Source organism: Columba livia, chromosome 4 (assembly GCF_036013475.1).
Source record: "Columba livia isolate bColLiv1 breed racing homer chromosome 4, bColLiv1.pat.W.v2, whole genome shotgun sequence".
Classification (NCBI taxonomy): domain Eukaryota; kingdom Metazoa; phylum Chordata; class Aves; order Columbiformes; family Columbidae; genus Columba; species Columba livia.
In genome coordinates, this window is record NC_088605.1 from 46,568,695 (window position 1) to 46,587,554 (window position 18,860).

The 18,860-nt window shown below is 40.5% G+C and overlaps 1 protein-coding gene across 5 annotated transcripts in view; it reads right to left on the reverse strand.

Moving 5' to 3' along the window:
• Window positions 1–222: 222 nt before the first annotated feature.
• FHDC1 (FH2 domain containing 1) overlaps window positions 223–18,860 on the reverse strand; it is a 43,363-nt gene continuing 24,725 nt past the window's right edge. For all 5 annotated transcript variants that reach the window (XM_065062674.1, XM_065062671.1, XM_065062673.1 and 2 more), the window contains exons 5-12: window positions 16,620–16,705; window positions 16,434–16,534; window positions 13,028–13,098; window positions 12,817–12,924; window positions 11,869–11,939; window positions 9,460–9,577; window positions 7,357–7,521; window positions 223–4,312 (exon numbers count right to left, since the gene is read on the reverse strand). In XM_065062674.1, the coding sequence (XP_064918746.1) occupies window positions 2,270–4,312; window positions 7,357–7,521; window positions 9,460–9,577; window positions 11,869–11,939; window positions 12,817–12,924; window positions 13,028–13,098; window positions 16,434–16,534; window positions 16,620–16,705 (2,763 nt within the window). In that variant the 3' untranslated portion in view covers window positions 223–2,269. The remainder of the gene's footprint in view (window positions 4,313–7,356; window positions 7,522–9,459; window positions 9,578–11,868; window positions 11,940–12,816; window positions 12,925–13,027; window positions 13,099–16,433; window positions 16,535–16,619; window positions 16,706–18,860) is intronic.

Consider the following 18,860-nt stretch of genomic DNA (forward strand, 5'->3'; position numbering starts at 1 on the left):
TGTTATACCCAGAGCTGGGCAGAGAGAAATGTTCAGAAACTGAAGTTAAATTGTTTGCCTTAGTATAAAAACAAACTAGCATTTTAAATGCCAGGATTTATGCTATAAAGTCCTTCCTTTTGGGACTTTTCACACAGTCACCTACACCCGAACTCCAGTTGCCTGAGATCTCCAGGGTCAAAGCCAAGAGTGTAACAGGAAGGAAAAACTACAAACCTCATACCCAGTAAATGGGAACTTTATTAAACTACCAAGTTACTCCGAAATGTATAAATGTTCCATTAAATACATTCAGTTTTCTTTTACACAGATTTATAGAAATTTATTTACATATTCCAAACACAATTAAATTATTTTTCAAGCTTGCTACCAATAAAAGTTTTTGTTGTATTTTTTTAAAAAAGGAAAAAAGTCAATCATCTGCTTTTGCAGATGCGCATACATACACACAGATACAAATAAGAAGGGAGATGCTTTTATAACTAACCCACCAGGGAGGCAGTATCCAAAAAGCTTATAGGCTTTCAAGAAAAAATTCACCCTTGCCAAAAAGCAGGCTATATAAATTTTCCCTGTGGGACAGACTCAAACAAGAGGCTCTATGCAATACTTTATGGTGTTTGGGTATGCTGTCTGTGTCAAGATGTGCTGGTATGTGGGATGAGCTAAAGGCCCCTTGCCAAATTCAAAACATGAAGCTAGCTGTCCCTGATACTAGCCCGTGAGAAGCACGCAAGTAATTAAATGGCTCATTCTCATTGAATTACGCTCTCCCAGCACTGAGGGATAGAGCAGACAAACAGATCTACCACTAGTAAGTCAACGCCACTTGTCCGAAGATATTTTCTTTTTTTTTTTTTTTTGGTCTTAAATGAGGCTTCTTTCGTAAGTGAATAAAAAGGCAACTCTAAATAAGATGCTTAGGAGAACAGTGATCTGTTTCCCCACCTACATACATTTCTTTTGGGAAGATGCACAGCATGCCAAACAAGTTTTCCCTCATTCTCTGTACCTTAGTCTGAGAGGAGGTTAAAATTTGTATCTGCAGGAAAAAAAAAAAAGAGGTGTTTTTATTTTGTAAAAAGCTTATCAAATACTAGTTTAATTCATCCTTTAGAGTCTTTAAACATTAAAAACCACATTTGAAGCAACCAAAGAAGTCTACGAAAACATTGTCATGCGTAAGCTCTGTGTTTCATGCTAAATATTCATGTTGACAAGGAGAGGGAGAGGAGGAGGAGAAGGCAGGGAAACTAATGGCTCAATCAGAGCCATTGCAACATTCAAGTAATTTGGTACTAGATAAACCAGTGGAAACATGGAATGGTAAGAAAGTGCTCGGCACTACATCGCAGCCATCAGGAGTTGAACTGCAAACATCCTTGATATGTATCATAAATATATGGCACTTCTGTATGACCAAAAGCTGGCAGGTTTGCTTGTCACCAAAACAAGTCAGGAGTAGTCAACATCCTAATGGGTACTGATGGCCCTTCCACCAGTCACAGCCCCCAGCCATGCTACTCGACCCAGCACCAGCACCAGCACCAGCCGTATCTACTTGTGCATGCAAGACAATGCTGCCACATTCTTGGAGAGCAAGGCTCCCGCCCAGCAGAAAGCCTTCTCCAGACACAGGTACACATTCATAAAACATGCTATAAATTCTTCAGTGAGGTTAAGACAGCCACAAACAGCAAATGTTCTGTTTTACTATTTTTCGGCCAGCAGTTCCCAGTCTGTCCAATTGCCAGCAATGGACTTTGCAACAGGCAAAGAGTTCCTGAATCCAAGAAATTGAAAGCACAATCCGTTGAAAGCACAACCACCCAAGTTACTTTTCTGTACTGTTCCACAGGATTCACTTTGACATCGAAAAAGGAACAGACCAGCACAAAGGCTTGAGTCTTAGCAAGAATCTTACGAACACAAACACTGGCCTTAATCCATGTTTTCTGTCACAAGGCATTTCATTTTGTAGTGTAACTTCTTAAAAATTTTTGGCTTTTGGTGATATTCTGTATCACAAATACGCAAAGATTTGCTGTTACGCTCATATTCCATCACAGTAGCTTCAAATACATTCAAATTCATAAAAAAGGACTTAGATCAGAATACAACTACTTGCCCTTTTCCAACAGCGTGCTGTACTTTAACGAGCCCATGATGTTGCTTATCAGCAATGTAACTGTTCTAAGGAGTTTCATGACAGAGACATCCAGTGCTTGAACAAGTGTTCACATTCAAAGTTTAAAAAAAAAACCCTCCTTTATTTCAGTAACGGCTTCAATATTTTACCAATTGCAGTCCGGTTTGCATCCTTCAGTTTAAGAGAGGCCTTTTCCGCCATTCCCTGCTCCTTTGGTGCAGGCTCTACTTTAGTGCTGACAGCCTCTCCCTGCAGGATACTTCTTCCAACTACTCTGGCACTATTTGCTCTCTTTAAGGTACCCACACTGTTCTCCTTTGGACTCGGATCATCAGAGGTTGCTGCTGGCTTTGCTTTAGGCAGCCTCTGGGACACAGACCTTGTGATGGTTGGAGGTTTGGAGGAGCTGGATAGATCCACTTTTGCGCGCTTTGAAGAAGAAGCCACTGTATTCCTTGCAAAGCTTGGGACAGCAGATGGTGTTTTGGGGACACTGACTGTGGCAACCTTGGTCTCATCTGTAGGGGTCTGGGGTTTTGCACTGGAGCGACAGGTCTTAATTTCATCTGTCTTTGATTTGACATTACTCCTAATGGGTCTAGAGATCGGCTTCTTGAGAGAGACTCTGTCCCTCTCAAAATGCGCACTGCTCGAAGTGACAGTGCCCCTCTGTAACCTTGGCTCTTCTACTGACATGCTGTGCCTGTACGGACTTCTTGGCAGCGTGTCTGTTGTGCCTCGGACAGAGCTGCGACGGGACAGCCGACTTTCCACTGCACTAGTTTCACGAAGAGCTGGCTTGGCTTCCGGCTTTTTCATGCTGCTCGGTGCTCTGTTTGACCGTGAAATAGGCACCACTTTCCTCATACTTTCATTCTCAGAGGCATTCAAAGTTCTTACGGGTCTGGAAGGAGCTGCGTGGTTAGGGCGAGTGCCACTGGATTTTGAGGAGCTTGGAGATCTATCTTTTACAGAGTTTCTCTTTGGTCCTGTTTGGTCTTTATTTTTCACGGTCTTTTCTTTAGGAAGGCTCTGCTTGCTATTGGCATCATCCTTATCATTTGCCGAAGTGTGAAGAGACTGATCCTTGCCAGAAGCAGAATTCAGGTTTGAGAAGAATGTTCTAGCCCTGTACTGCGGATCATTCCCAGAAGAGCGTGGTTTGCCAGCCTCACTTCTTATTTCATTGCCTGCTGATTTAAAATCATTTCCCTCTTCAGAGTCCAATGTCAAAGAACAATCAGTCGTTGTATCTGACACGTAGAACATCGGCCCATCTTCCCTACTTCCCGAAACACTTGTATCCACAGACATGGGGCTGCTGCTGGGCTCTGAAGCTTCACTCCTGCAGCCCACCACCTTGGCTTTATGGTCGTGGGCATCTCTGGAAGTTCTGCAAGCTGGAGGCAGGTCGTCATCGGCAGTGCTAAGGGAATGAAAGCTTAGATCATCTAGAGTCTCCACGTCTGTTCCACCGGCATCCTCTAAATATATTACAGGTGTATCCTCTGTAGGCTTTGGTCCTTGAATATCAAACTTACGTAACCCTTTAACAAGTTCATGCTCTTCAATTGCAAGGGCCAGAGCGTTTATATCTGTGGACTCCTCGCAGGACACACTGGAAGCGTGCATTTTGTAGTCAGTGCTTCTCTGCGAGTAACGGGCACCAGGACCAGTCGAGCCACCAAAGCGACTGGGCTGAGCTGGAGGCACCTGCAGTAGGCCACCACTTTTCACTTTGGTTTCAGCCTGTTGGTGCAAGTGCAAGGTATTTAAGTTGAGATCTCTCGTTTCTTTGGATTCAGTCCAGGCTACGTTGGGTCTTGCTTGTCGGGTGTTTGTGCGGGGAAGGCTGTTAAACTTGTTTGGATCCTCATCTTTTGAGATTTCCAGGAAACTCTGCAACTCCCTGTCTGCAGTAATCCCCAGGGAAAGTCGAGAACGTCTAGAATTGGGGTTTCTGTACAAAGGGCTTTGAGGTCTCTGCTGCAAGAAGGGAAGAAATTCTTCAAGTCCTTTTTTGGCCAACATCTCCACATCATTTTCACTGCTGCTCCGCCCAAAGCTCCCAAGCTCTCCAGCTGCCCAGGATCGACGCTTCTCCTCCAGCTCCTTTTGCCTTTGCAGACTATGAAGTTCCTGGATCTCTCGTTCCTTGTTTTCCTGACGAGGAAAAGCATAAACACATGTCTCAGAGGACAGTGGCCTATGCATGAGAACAAGTCACACTCATTTAACTTTCCCTTTATTTTTTCCCATTGAAGTTAGCTCCTACTCCTATCACCTACCCATAACCTCCAATACATATACATATACACACACACACACACACACACACAAAAATCACCATGGCAACCAGAGCCTGAAAACAATTAACTGTATGGAGAGCAGTTCCATGCATAATTAATGCTGGTGATGCATCATCTGCTCAGCATAAGAAAAAAAAAGCACAAGTCCTTGTGAGACCAAGAACACGACCTATCAAACCCAACTAGATGTCAAGTCCAGCCAAAGAGTTCCTGCTGTAAGATGGCCATCTTCAAGTCCACACTACATTTAAAGTTGGCAGTTTTATCAGGTGAGGAAACCTCCACCTAATCATTGCATACATACTTTAAGACAAACTCATCTGATGAGCTTACAGCCAATGTGTTCCTTCCGTTCTCCCTTATCGCAATTGCAATTGTGCCTCAGCAAGTGCAGTTTCTACAGGGTGCTACAACTCAAACATTACTGATTGGAAATTTTATGAAAAGATGTTCCTTAATTGTATATGAAATATACATGAAATTGTATATGAAAGCAAGCAGAAAAGTTTACACAACGCCTCATGATCAATACTTAGACATCAACTGACACCACTCAAGGATCTCATTCCAGTTTTGGATCTTGTTTGTATTCACTGTTGGTTTCAAAAACCAGCAACTATTGCACAGAAGTTGCCCAGGGCAGGCTGGAGATTTTGGCAGCTAGGCTGACGGGTTTGAGCTCAGGAAACCAAAGAAATAGTTTATATTTGAAAGGTAACACAGTAATACCTTTTTACTAAAATCATTAGCAGTGGATTACTATGAATATCAACATTTTAACTGTCACCCCCTAGGCTTCAGATTTAATCTAGCTGAACCTTTGGTTGAACTTTCCAGGTTGTTTTCTGAAATGGAGAACACGGTTTTCTAGAGCCAGTACAGCTGTAGCAAAAGAAAGAAGGGGGAGGCTAGTCTTGACAGAGGATTCAAAAATTACATGATTTTCCTGCATGTTGTTAAATCTGTTCTGAGCAATGACACACTGTTTAAATAAGCACACCTATATTTGTTTGAAGCACTATCTAGTTTGATCTTCCCGTGGTTGTGACAACAGAAGAGCTGCACAACTAGAAAAGCTTTCAGTAAACAAAAGCCTAATGCTGAAGCTCTTTTTGATGAATGGGTTAATCTGCACCTCTTAAATTGGATTTGAGACTACACCAGGCTCTGAAAGATAAGATGCATTAGAGACCTAAGAAACCCAAACAGCAAAGAAAGGCAAAAGAAAAAAAAAAAACAACTTGTATTTCAGAAGAAAAGTCTGTGGCAGGAAGCTTGCCTTCACAGGTATGGAGTTACAGAATGAAATCGTGCCTAATGCTAAAGCTCAGCTTTAAATATCCCATTGTAAAGAGAAATGGTTAAAAATAGTTGTAGATATTATTATCATATTCCATATTGGACATAGAACATTTTAACTTTACCCAAAACATGTTTCAGAAGATTTTATTCAAATGAGTAATCTATTCTAAGCACATACAGACATGTTACAAGAATTGCAAAAAATGTGCACGTGGCCATTATGGTACGAACCATCATTTTAGACTGCAGGCTAAACATTTGTTTGGTAATGACGGTTAACGCTCACAAAACACTTAGTAAGCAAATCTCCTCAATATTTACAAACAAGAGACCAATTTTTAATTTTTAGAGTGTAGCTACTTATCACAGAGAGGAAGGAAGATCCCCATTGGACCTCGAATTAGCTATCCACCAGCCACTTGTAATGTGCAACTATAAATTAAATCGCCAGTCCCAAATAATTGAACACATATGCATGAAGTTACCTCTCACTAAAATGCCTGCAATAGTTACCACCATTTCATTCTATCTGTTTGTATAATGTTCGAAACCATGCACAAATACATGCTATCTGTGGTGGTAAAGGGTAGATAAACTACTGGCACACCAGGCATGCTAGCTGAACATCCTGTCAGCTTGCTATAAATCAAGATTGTTCTCTTTTCTGAACTAAAGCTCTTATACAAAGTGCTGTCAAATGCAGATTACATAAGGCAGCAAAATAAAGAAATGTGTGGATTCACCTAATTAATGCTATTTATAAAGGCCTAAAAAAAAATATTTGTAATGATAGGCAGACTTTGCTGAACCAAAACTGGAACAAATACCGACACTGCTCCTTCATCTTATTATACTTCTTGGATTATTTGGGACCAATTCAGGGTGCTTAAAAAATGAATCGTCACACGGGAAATGAGGTATCTTTGTACTGTAGGCTTGTTTAATTTCTTGAGCTTTCGCCCACAAAAAGCATTTAAAAGAACAAATGCTGGGGTGATGGACCAGATGACTTTCAAAGGTCCCTTCCAACCCACAGTATTCATGATTCTGTAAGTAGAAGACACAGCCCTTGCTTTACTTGGCAAAGTGTCTAGTCATGCAAAGGAGGGCAGTGGACAGTCTGAGCCAGTGCTGATTCAGGCGGGTACATCCATGTAATGTGGTGCAACATCTCAAGGCCTTTCCAGTGATCCAGCCTTACCAGTGATCCAGCTGTACCAACCAGTCCAGGGCCTGAACAGAGAGGACTTGTCAGAAAGTCTTCACCATCTGTTTCACTGCTCAGCTTAGCAACCACCGACCTCCTCACTGACAGAGAAGGAGGGAGCCCACCCACGGGCAGGCTGCCCTGATGTGTCACCTCACTGCCCTAGTCAGCCCGCAGCTGAAGATACAGAGCAGCGGGACTGCACACAGGGCTGGGCAGAACGACCATTTCCCCTGTGGCTTTTGCCTAAAATAGGGTGGTTTGTTGGAGCTATTTGAGCAAATATATCAAATACCACATGATATAAAACATCCCTTAAGCAGAAAAAACAACTGAATTTATGTGAGCAAATATTTCAAACGCCTGAAAATCTCATTCAGTGCTCTTACCTTCACAGCCTTGTCAAATCTTATGCAGAAGTCCCTAAATATCTGGAAACATTCATCCAACTTCATGGTTTCTCTGTCTTCACAGAAAAAGTCAATGAGAGCGTTTCCCTCCTTTTGTAATTCTCGTTTCTGGTGTTCAAGCTCCTTTAGATGTCTTACAGCAAACTGTAGTAAAACATATATATGGCATGTACCAGGCAGAAAAAATAAGGTCACAACAGGTCATGTATATATTAGGAACTTATGAAATTCATGTTCCAAACCAGGAGTTGTTACAGAGCCTGGGACAGTGACAGACCATGTTGGAGCCCCCTGAAATCTCCACATGCCTTATTTTCCCATTCTCCCTGCCACTTTCAGCTAAACATAAATGGATTCATTCCTCCACCCTAGCTTCCCCACCCCCAAAAATATGTGGATATATTCATGGATATATATATCACAGAATCGACTCCTTCATAAGTTGACCCTAGACCACAATAAAAAAAAAAAGTTTTTCATGCCAGAAGAGTAAGGAACTGCTGCATCCCCAGCCATTCACTCCCATCTTTGCATAATCCTCGATCTGACACCATAGATCGCTCAAAGTAATCCAGGGAAAAAAGTTAATTTTCAGACAAACCTGTTCTCTAACACTGTCTAACTCACAATCACCTAAATACTTCTGATACTTCAGCACCGGGGTGGGAATAGGCAGCTGGTGGCACTGGTGAACATTTAAGCCAAACCTGCTGCCACAAAATTACTTGGCAATTTATGCCAGTAGGGGAGAAACAAATCTTACTTGTTAGTCTTTAAAAAAAAAAAAAGGCACCTAATAAAAAGCTGGATTGAAGATAAACTGGACAACTGATAAAGGCATACATAGAAAATTAGTTCCTCCCACATATTTCAGTAATTTTTTTCAGGAAGATGAGATAAGGAAAGCTGACTTTTAAATCAGTTTGGTTATCACCTGTAATTTAGAAACAAAAACCGGAACTGTTTATGTAAGGTATGCATTTGTAAAATGAATTTTTTCCCAACATTTCTTTTGGAATGTGTCCTAAACAAGGTTGTAGTGTTACATAAAACCAGCTATTAAATTAAAAAAAAACCAAAAAAACCCAAAAAAACAAACATGTTAGAACATAACATTAAAGAGTCTGGGTGCAATGGATAAAAGCCAATAATAAGGAGTGAACAAGGACAGGTATTTTAATCTTAACCCACCCTTTTCTTCATCAACTTCTCATCTCCTGAAAAACTGCAGGGACTATTAACTACATTTGCAAGTTGAAAATCAGGGCGGGTTAAGTTCCAGATCAACATCTGCTTTCTTACTTTTAATAATTATCTATAGCATGAAACAGAAAAAACATTTCATTGAAGTATAATATATATTTCTCCAGGCATCACCACATACTCAGAAAATACCAAGAACTCTGCTTCAAAGTTAAGTGCTATGCACATTCATGTCTACAAGGTCACTGCAGTACTAAAAAAGAAAAGGAAAATCCCCCCAGAAGTAATGGTGTGGCTCAGAATAATATACTCTGTGCTAGGGTAAACTAGTAGATAAAACAGTCCCTTAGCCTTCCAGCTTCCAATAATATCTCTTCAGTCACCCAGCAATCAGGATTCATATGCATAGCACAGCCTCAGCTAAAACTGACACGCTCCTGTGTAACGTAACGTGCAGATACTATATTTTGGGCAACTCTGAAGTACAAAACCAGAGACCAATCCAAATTGTCTTATAGGGGGTGTTTTGAAAATAGGGACCCAATTTGAAATCACTGTAGCTTGGAAACTGGGTCCATCTTTTTGAAGCATCCTGTATTTTAACTCGTGATGTTCATCAGTCATTTCACAGGTATCAAACATGCCTGCCTAACAAGCCTCAGGCAATCTACACTCAATATCCCTCCCTGTAAAAACACAGTCCTTCCAACTCTCTTAATTGACAAACTGTGTGTAGTAGGAACAGCTTTGTACAACTGATAGGGTAGACATTAAAACATCGCTTCTGCTTATTAACATGTCCACGCAGATTACATTGAGCTGAGGAATGCTCCTATGTTCAAGGCAGCAGTAAGGCATTAACAAAGATATCCTACAAACCTGGAGAAAGCTTTCCATCTGGTGAAAGAGTTTTGGGTCCCGCCGAACACTGTCTTTAACAGATCTTGCCTTGAAAGACAGCGACTGGAGCTCTGCTTCTACACTATCAATGGATAACCTAAAAACAGCATACACAGAAAATGTTTAACGAGGGGGAAGGAGCTGGCCACAGGTTAGGCACAATATGCTTCAAAATGTTTAACATTAGGTGCAACCTGGCTATCAAACAAGACCTGCCTGTTCAGGAAATCTTTTCAGAGTAGACAACAAAAGTCAGGAGAGAGATAAGCACACTTCTTATATGCAACCTGAAAAGATTCCCATAAGGCGTGGTTTCACAATTGGCTCCAGCCAGCCCCACCTAACCTGATCACCAGAAAGGGTAATGCTGCCCTGCTTCTGACCAGGTGCTCCTTTTCCTTCCCTGGTGCCTGTGCTAGCACTCATTTTCTAGATGGCCAGACGTATCTGTGTACTGAAAATTAATCTAGGAAAAGGAAAATACAATTTTGTTCCAGACAGATCATTTGCTTGGCACAGCTGATTACGTGACTGTTCTGAGTGCAGTGGCTGGCACAAAAAGGGGGTCACAAGGGATTGTCAGCCAGGACCACCTGTTTTGGAAGTAGCATTTGGCATCATTAAACTGCACGTTACATTCTTCTAAGCAGTCACAGCAACGCACCCTACACAGTCTCAAGCCAGCACTTACACAACATTTCATCCACCTAACGCATACCAGCAGCAGAGCTGCTCCTGAAGAAAGGTAACTCAGAAATTGAAGACCACATCTGATGTAATTTAAGCTTTATCCTGGAAGTCCCATGTTCCATACAATGGGAGCTCCCACCCAAATCTCTTAGTCACTTTGAGGGTAAATGCTTCTAAATCTCCAGCATTCCTTCACAAGAGAACTGAGCTTTGCCTAGGAATCGAAGCACTACAGTTTCCAAAATGATAAAAATTAACAACTAAACACATGCTCCTCACTAAGGTCATTTCACCAACAGCATGACTTTAAAACAGTAAAGCTGAAGAATTTGTGGCAGACTGACTGAAGTGCACATGGGAGTGGCTGGTGACAGCATCAGTAAGTTTGCCAGTGCGCACATAAATGAATATTATGTGTACTGGGTTTTTTCTGCTTACTTCACCTGCAAAGGTTAGTTCCCTGTTCTGGCAGTTGCAAATAAGAAAAGCAGTGGGAGATACAGGCCATATTTTTCTGCCTGTGAAGGAGGAAGAGGATGGCCTACAAGTAAAGAATGCATGACAATAAAAAATAACATGCTCTAATTGGAAGGGATATATGAACAACTTGTACGTGACAGCTGTCTCTAATAAAGATCTTCCTCATGCCCAATGGTGAAACATGTATTTCATTTTGTTTCATTTTCACATACAGAGTGCATTCCCTGAATAGATTTCAGCATGAGTTACAGCAGAACATTTTCAGCATTAACAAATGTGATTAAAGAACAAAATGGTTAGGAAAAAATATCACCAGATTTGGGATTCTGCCTGTTCCCCTGCTGTTTGCCAGGGGGCTTGGATGCCGAGGGAAATTACATTCCTCAGCAGGCCACGTGGCAGACTGCCAAAAAGGTGTGTGGGTTGGATGGCAGAGAGCCACACAGGTGGTCCCTCAAACATTTTCTGATTAACTCCATGGCCACTCCTTTCCTCAGAAGACTTCAGAGTCCTTTGCAGACGTTACTTAACCCTGCATCAGATCTAAGAGATTTCATCCATTTTACAGCTGGAAAAAGAATGTAAATATGTTGCCCAAATCTCAAGAGTAAGGAAGTAGCAAAACTGGGAATAGAACTCCAGCATTGCTGGCTTCTAGTTTGGGGTTTTAGATCACACTGTCTCACAAAAGCAAGTACAGTTATCAAGGTACGAACCAGATTCAGTTATGCAGCTAGAGACTTTAATATGAAAACAATACAGAGCCCCAAACCCATCCGATTTTCCATCCAAGACAGAAATGTAGAAGCAAATGAAATATCAAAAAGCAACTAACAGAAGCCAGAGCCAGTACTGGTACTAGATTTTGAAAAGTATTGTAGTCTGCTCAGAGACAGATGAAAATTGGTTTAAGGAAAAACAGCAACATGCTTTTAGTTCAGTCCCTTACAAGTAACACACATACATTTGTATTTGACAGAGACTAAACTGACAAAACCTATGGAGATCATCTCATAAAATACCTCACACCTGAAGGCACATTGCAGGCATACTTCTGCTAGCAAAAAGAAATGAAGCCCTCAAAGCTATAGTAAACATTTATAAATATCTCAGGTTTTGTGCCAAGACTTCTCTGAACGAATAAGCTTCATTGTTTCACAAATAAGAAAATTCCAAGTCACGGTCTAACCGTAAGTTCTTGGTTTTCTTTTGACTTACCTGGCAGCATCATGAACATCCCTAATTTTTTCAGAAAAGTTGAGAAGAGCAGCATCTTTCTTTTGGGCTTCCTGAAACAAACAGAACAAAACCAAAACACACACAATCCATTAACATTCCACCACCAGGCCAAAGTCCCTAAGTCCAGCAGTTCTAAAGGCTCTGGGAAGGCACTTAAAGGTTTCTCCTGCACTGCTTTTCTTCTTGTTCAATCCTAACACAACTGAGCGGAGGACACCCCTTAACAAAAGTCAGGGATCAGAACTGGAAACTTTAAACAACAGCTTCCATTTTGCAGTGTACAATAATAGCTGCTTCTGCCAGTGAACACAAGCCACATGTATTAATAGGGGATGTCAGGGAAAGAACAATTTACTGATGCCCATTGTTTGAGCAGATACGATGTTTCCTGCGCAAACATCAATTAATACCCTATTGTTTGCTGACTGGAAATCTGTTAAGCCAGTTTGTACACGGATAACCAAAGTCACATATAGAAGCATTTAAATTCTCTCCCTTCTAAAATCAGAAAGTTTTAAAGAAAAGAAAAATAACTTGAGAAAAGTCTGTAGTTGCTTTAAAAATACATTTCAGTCCCTAAGGGAGACAAAAAAAAACCCCACCTCTACCAAAAACATCACTCAAAAGATTAAACAGGAAGACTGAAAGAATATTTATCAAAATAAGCCACTTCCACAGTGTAAGAATTCAGGAAAGTAAAAGAACAGCTACAATGGGGAAATTAGACAAAGGCAAGCTTTTACATGGATAGGATGACCAGACATAGGTAAACTGGTGAATTTTGTGGCAGGGGAACAAAGGTGAAGATCAGGATCAAAACTGCAAGAAAGCTGCTTTTTCTGAGGCACATGGCCCTTTATATTATCTATCATCTATGGCTCTACATTTGTAGCAGTTGCTTATACCAGCAAAACAGTTTTTCTATACCAGAGCAACAAAATGCAGCAGACTCATCCCAGGTTTGTTCGCTTTTGTGTCCGCCAGTTTGAGCAGTGAAGACAGTTTAAATCCAACAGCATTGCCAGCATAACCTCCCTAAAAAAGAAACGAGCAAACAGCTGAGGCATGACATCAATGAACTGCAAAGCTAACAAGGAAGTTTGGTCAATCACCCACTTCCATTTTGGACGTCACTTACCGCATTCATAATATTCCCAGCCTGAAGGACCAAGTGCAATATGGAATGCAGCTCCTCACAGGTCATTAATTCTATAAGGAGCAAGAAAATTGCAGTCTGACAATTGTTTGTTTAGAAATATACACAGTTACCAAGCTCCTCTTCACCTCAAGCTTTTATAGGTGAAATTTGTCATTTTAACACGAAACAACAACAAACTGAAAAAGTGGTAGGGGAAAAAAAAGGTACTATATAATTCAAATTCAAAAACACAGTTGACAAACCTCAAGTATATGTTCACAGTAAGTGTGGTATTTCCAAAGCAACCCACAGCAGCTAACAAAACATTTGGGGTCTAATCTTGCAATGTGCAAAGTGTTTCATGCAAGTGGTTAGGTTATCCTCACCACCTACTAATTCCAGTATGAGGCAAGTGTTCTGCACCCTGCAGAATCTATTTGCCATCTGCCAGGACCGGACTTTTGAACAATTATTCTTTTTTTGGGAGACTTAGCCATCAGGCCTGAAAAGATAACAGCAATGTTTAAATTTTCCTTGCTCATCCCACTCCCACTATGAATCATCATTTTATTTCTGTATGATCACCCACTCAGAGCAGCATTTATTTTACTTCAGTCACACCAAAGATGATTTAGCACAAAGTTATATTCAGTGTGATGCAAAGAGCCAAATAGAAAAGCTTTAAGAGGCAGCTTTATTCCATCACAGAAGCCTGTTTGGTACATATTTCCATTTTTTGCAAAATGCACAGTAGTGCTCTGTCTGAATTCACAAACCTTTTCACCAAGCCACATATGAACACAAAATATATGTACTTAAAAGTCACCAGAGGGACTGCTTTATAAATAAAATACAGAAATTCAGAACAGTAAAGAGTTAATAAATTAGTATTATGTAAGTGGCACAGCAAACCAAATAACTCAAAATTTGCAAGTGCCCATATGGCAAGAAAAATAACGTGAGCTGATTTTAATGTAAGGTACTGTATTTTACACTGATGAACATAACACAAGGTGGAATTCTTTTGACTGCAGTGTAAATACTTTAAAAAATATTTTATCATAGAATAGAATCATAGAATCATTTTGGATGGAAGCGACCTTTAAGATCATCAAGTCCAACCATAACCTAACTTAACTCTAGCACTAAACCATGTACCTAAGAACCTCACCATTGCATCTTCTAAACACTTCCAGCGATTGTGACTCCACCACTTCCCTGGGCAGCCTGTTCCAGTGCCTGATAACCCTTTCCGTGAAGAATTTTTTCCTAATATCCAATCTAAACATCTCCTGCCGCAACTTGAGGCCACTTCCTCTTGTCCTATCACTTGCTACTTGGGAGAAGAGACCAACACCTTCCATGCTACAACCTCCTTTCAGGTAGTTGTAGCAATGATAAGGTCTCCCCTCAGCCTCCTTTTCTCCAGGCTGAACAGCCCCAGTTCCCTCAGCCGCTCCTCATCAAACTTGTGCTCCAGGCCCCTCACCAGCTTCGTTGCCCTTCTCTGAACTCTCTCCAGCACCTCAGTGTCTTTCCTGCAGTGAGGGGCCCAAAACCGAACACAGGATTCGAGGTGTGGCCTCACTAGTGCCGAGTGCAGGGGGATGATCACTTTTCTAGTCCTGCTGGCCACACTATTCTTGATGCATGCCAGGATGCTCTTGGCCTTTTTGGCCACCTGGGCACACTGCTGGAAGTGTTTGCTTCGAAGTTCACATTCTGTAATTTACTCTGCATTTAACTGCTCAACACAATCCACCAATCTATCATTTTGGAAGCAGACAGCCCTTGTATCTCTGGATTTCAGTATTAGCAGCCTAAAAACATAGAACTAATTAAATAACCTTTGATCTAACAAGCTATAGGTGAGGAAGCAAGAAGGAAGAAAGAGGAGAGAATATAAAGGAGGACACCACATTTCATAAGGCCAAGAGAGGAAGGCAGCTTCTAAAGATTTTGCATAGCAAGAGCCTGCTCAGCGTCACTAGGAGAGACATCCATTTGCAGGCTAGATGAGAATCCACTGGGCTATTTAGACCATCCTAACCCTTAGTGATTATCGGCGTTAGAATTTAAGTAAATATTCTGTCAGCTTAATTACAAGGAAAGAAACATAGGACATGGGAATAGAAAAGGAGACCTAATTCCTAAACAACTCTGGGCTATCAACAAACCCTGAAGTGAAAAGACCAAATGGAGAAGAGCACATGACACAAGTGGACTGAAAACAGGAAAGCTCAGTCAGTCTGATTTGCATGACTGGCCTGATGCAGGAGCTGGAGACCAAAGTGTCTCCTCTGGAGGGAATGAATTCATCAGTTCCCAGATGTCCTGAGTGAAGGACATGAAGGACAACAGGACATGGCTGCTTTGATACATAACATATTCGCTCACATATGTCTGTTGCTCAAAACACAAAGAATAATGACTTGAAAGAGATCCCAATGGAATGCCAAACTCAAACAGCAGCCTAAGCTAAGGCACATTTTTCTGAGTCAAGAAGGATGAGTTTAATCCCCACTGGTGGGAAAAACTCACCAGGCTTTTCTCCCTTTCCTTTCACTAAGAACGGCTGTTTTAAGTCCTGGTGCTCACAGCTGGATATTTTCACTACTGTGCCTTTTTACACCACTAGAAGCAGTCTAAACAGTACTCCAGTAGTGCATCAAAAAAATTGCCAGCATGAAATAGGAATTTCATGTTGAGGAACAGGACAAAAAGGCACTCAAGGCATTTGAGAAGGTCAGCATTAACGTTTAACTGAAACCAGGAAATTAACTGTTTTCCTGCACAGTAGAAGAGACCAGATTACCTTACGAATAACCAGCTGCAGCATTTCAACACTTGTGAAATGCAGAGAACAAGAGAAATGTACAGAAACATAGAGAACAAAAACAGGAAGAAAATAAAAGAAATAGCAATAGTATTAAGTCTCTACAATAAAGATTTTAGGCCATCAATACTACCGCCTCTAAAAGCAATGGCATACAGAGAAATCTGGAAACTGTACAGTGACTTTCTCCATGGTTCTCTGAAAATGAGCAGAGAGGTTTAACAACAGCATTCAATCAGGGAGACAGTGATGCATGAATGAGTAAACTGTACTCGTCGCAAGACAATTTAACCAAATTTGGCCATGGATGCCTTTGCTTCTGTCAGTTTTGGACACGCTGCTTGTAGGCTTTGGTCATAAACTCATTGCTAGTATGTCCAAAGCGTCCAGATTTTTTATTTTGGAAGCAAAGATTCGCCAGGCACACCCTGATGGCATTTGTCAGAGGGGAGTTAGCTTCCTTTTAATAGCTAAGGTACCTGAAATTCAAGCTCTAGTCTTCATAATGCAGACTAATTAACATGCTAACAAAACCAAGAGTATTATGCATGTCCCAACATGCTTAATTACCTTTTGTTGCCCGTCTTATAATCTTCATGTCATTCTGTAGAGAAGCACAGGAGGGTGAGAACTCCCTCTCTAACACCATGGCTTCAATCCTAAGAGCATAGCTGAAGCACACAAACAAACAGGTTTAGATCCCACAGTCAAAAGAGAACATTTATCATAAACAGAATAAACCTACTATCTCCTTACTTTGGCACCTGGATTAGTAAATACATGAAGGAATCAGCTTGAGACAGTTTTGATACATCTCCATCAAAGGCTTTCAATTTCTTTACCTAGAAAAGAGAAAAAAACACTAGCAAAGAATTTTATCAAAGATCAAGATTAATTTGACTTTGGAAGGAAACACCTTGAAAAGCAGTGAATTTAACAGAAGGCATTAGAGTCCACTTGGTGACTGAATGGCTACACTGTCCAAGCTCCTGTCATTTCTACACACCCCAATCACAAAAAAATAAAACTATCACTCCTCTCCCAAACACCTAGCTACACAGTCCAGTGGAAAAAAATACGATGCCATCATTCTGATTGGTGATTCTGATTTCTGATCAATGACTTCTAATGTCCGCTTCATTGTTCTGATTTTTGATCAATGATTGTTCTCACCACTGTTTTCTTTCCAGCCAGTCAACTTACTGTTCTCTAGGTGTTCAGCCAGGAAATAGCTGCTTATGTGATGGTCTGAAAAATGATCCTTGACTCTTCAACAACAGTGATATATTCTTAGGCATAGCTTAAAGTTCCAGCGTAGGACTGCCTAGATCTCTTTCACACAATGCAGCTAAGGTTTTAAGTTATGGGGGGATTGGTTTGGTTTTGGTTTGTTTTTTTCCTCTAAAACTCTCTTAAGGGATAAACTTCATGCTCTTGAGTTTTTACTTTTTTTCATCCACACAAAACATTTTAAACATAAATGCAGTCTCGCATTTTAAAGTATCTGCTGTCAGTACTCTGAGAACATCATTTACATGCAAAAGAAATATCACTGCATTAATTATGTCGATCTTCCCAGCTCCACCAAAATTCGTATATTTGCATGATCTGGAAGCCACTGATCTGCCCACATACTTACTATTTGTTTATATAGAAGAACTGGAAAATACATGCACATTTGTTTAAGTGTAACTGAAATTCCTTTCACATCTTCCAACACACCGTGTCCAAAAGCAGAGTTCACCCTCAATTTCTCTATTTCTTCATTCAACCAACACGTTCACACCCAGTTATCCGTTGTATGTTTCCACTGACTTACAAACCAGCCCATCATCTTTCCTTTCTTTAACATTACACTTAAAGCCCATTCACAACCACATTTACACGAGATGGTCTTCACTTTTAGAAAGCATATTAAACTATCCCGGAGAGAGGAACACTACATGCAGGGCATCAATAGCTATCAGGTTGCCATGATTTCCCAAGATATCCACACCACGCTACAAATTAATCACTTAAGCTATTTTGCTGCTTTCACAGCAAAAAAATAACTCATTTGTAATGGAAGATAACATATGCTATGCTAAATCAGGGATTTAAAATAAGTTCTGGACTAGCAGAAGAAAAGGATTATCTTAACAGCTTTGTTCTGCTTTATTCCCATTTTTTTTCCACATTATAAAAAAATTAGAATTGCTGAGAGCACAGGAAGAGAAAATAAAAATTACAAATTAAACACAGAATAGAAAAAACCCTCGTTTATCAAATTAAAAAGCAAACAAAACAAAACAAAAAACCCCACACCATACACACACACAAATATCCACTTATGACTGAGAAAGAGAATTCTAATCAAAGAGCAATTTTTATTCACAATATCTAACTCCATTTCCTAATCCACTGCCCCCTTTAATTCAGAACACTCGGACAAAAGCTCCTTCTAAAGACAAACAGCATACCCATTTTTTTTGAGGCCTGAGAAAACTCCTAATTTACAGAGTCACTCAAGAAGTCTGCCAACAAAAAACAGGAAAGACCAGACTTGACATTCCTGGTATTTCTAAGATGTTAAACGAACAAGAAACACAACCAAAATAAACACTTTTTCCTCCATCATAAAGTGGGGAGTGTGAGATACCTACTCAGTTAGTCTGTGCAGTTGTCCTTTAATCTAGGTTCCAAAAAATAGTGGCTGCAACTTGAACAACAAAAATTGCAAATTTTCCAGCCTCACTTCAGAATATTGCAAATATCAAAGTTTGCCTGCAAAGGCTACAGGCATTCAGATTTGAGGTTCAGGGAGGGGGAGAAAAAAAGCAACCTACCAAAAAACCCTGCCCAAATCACCAAAATCAAGGTCATATACACCACAGGCACATATAGGAAGATGCAATCTTAAGATCTAAATGCACAAAATGTGAACAATGATGTCCTGAGATACAGGAATATTAACTTATTCATGCTATCTGTACTGTATTTAAATATAGTTTTGACAGT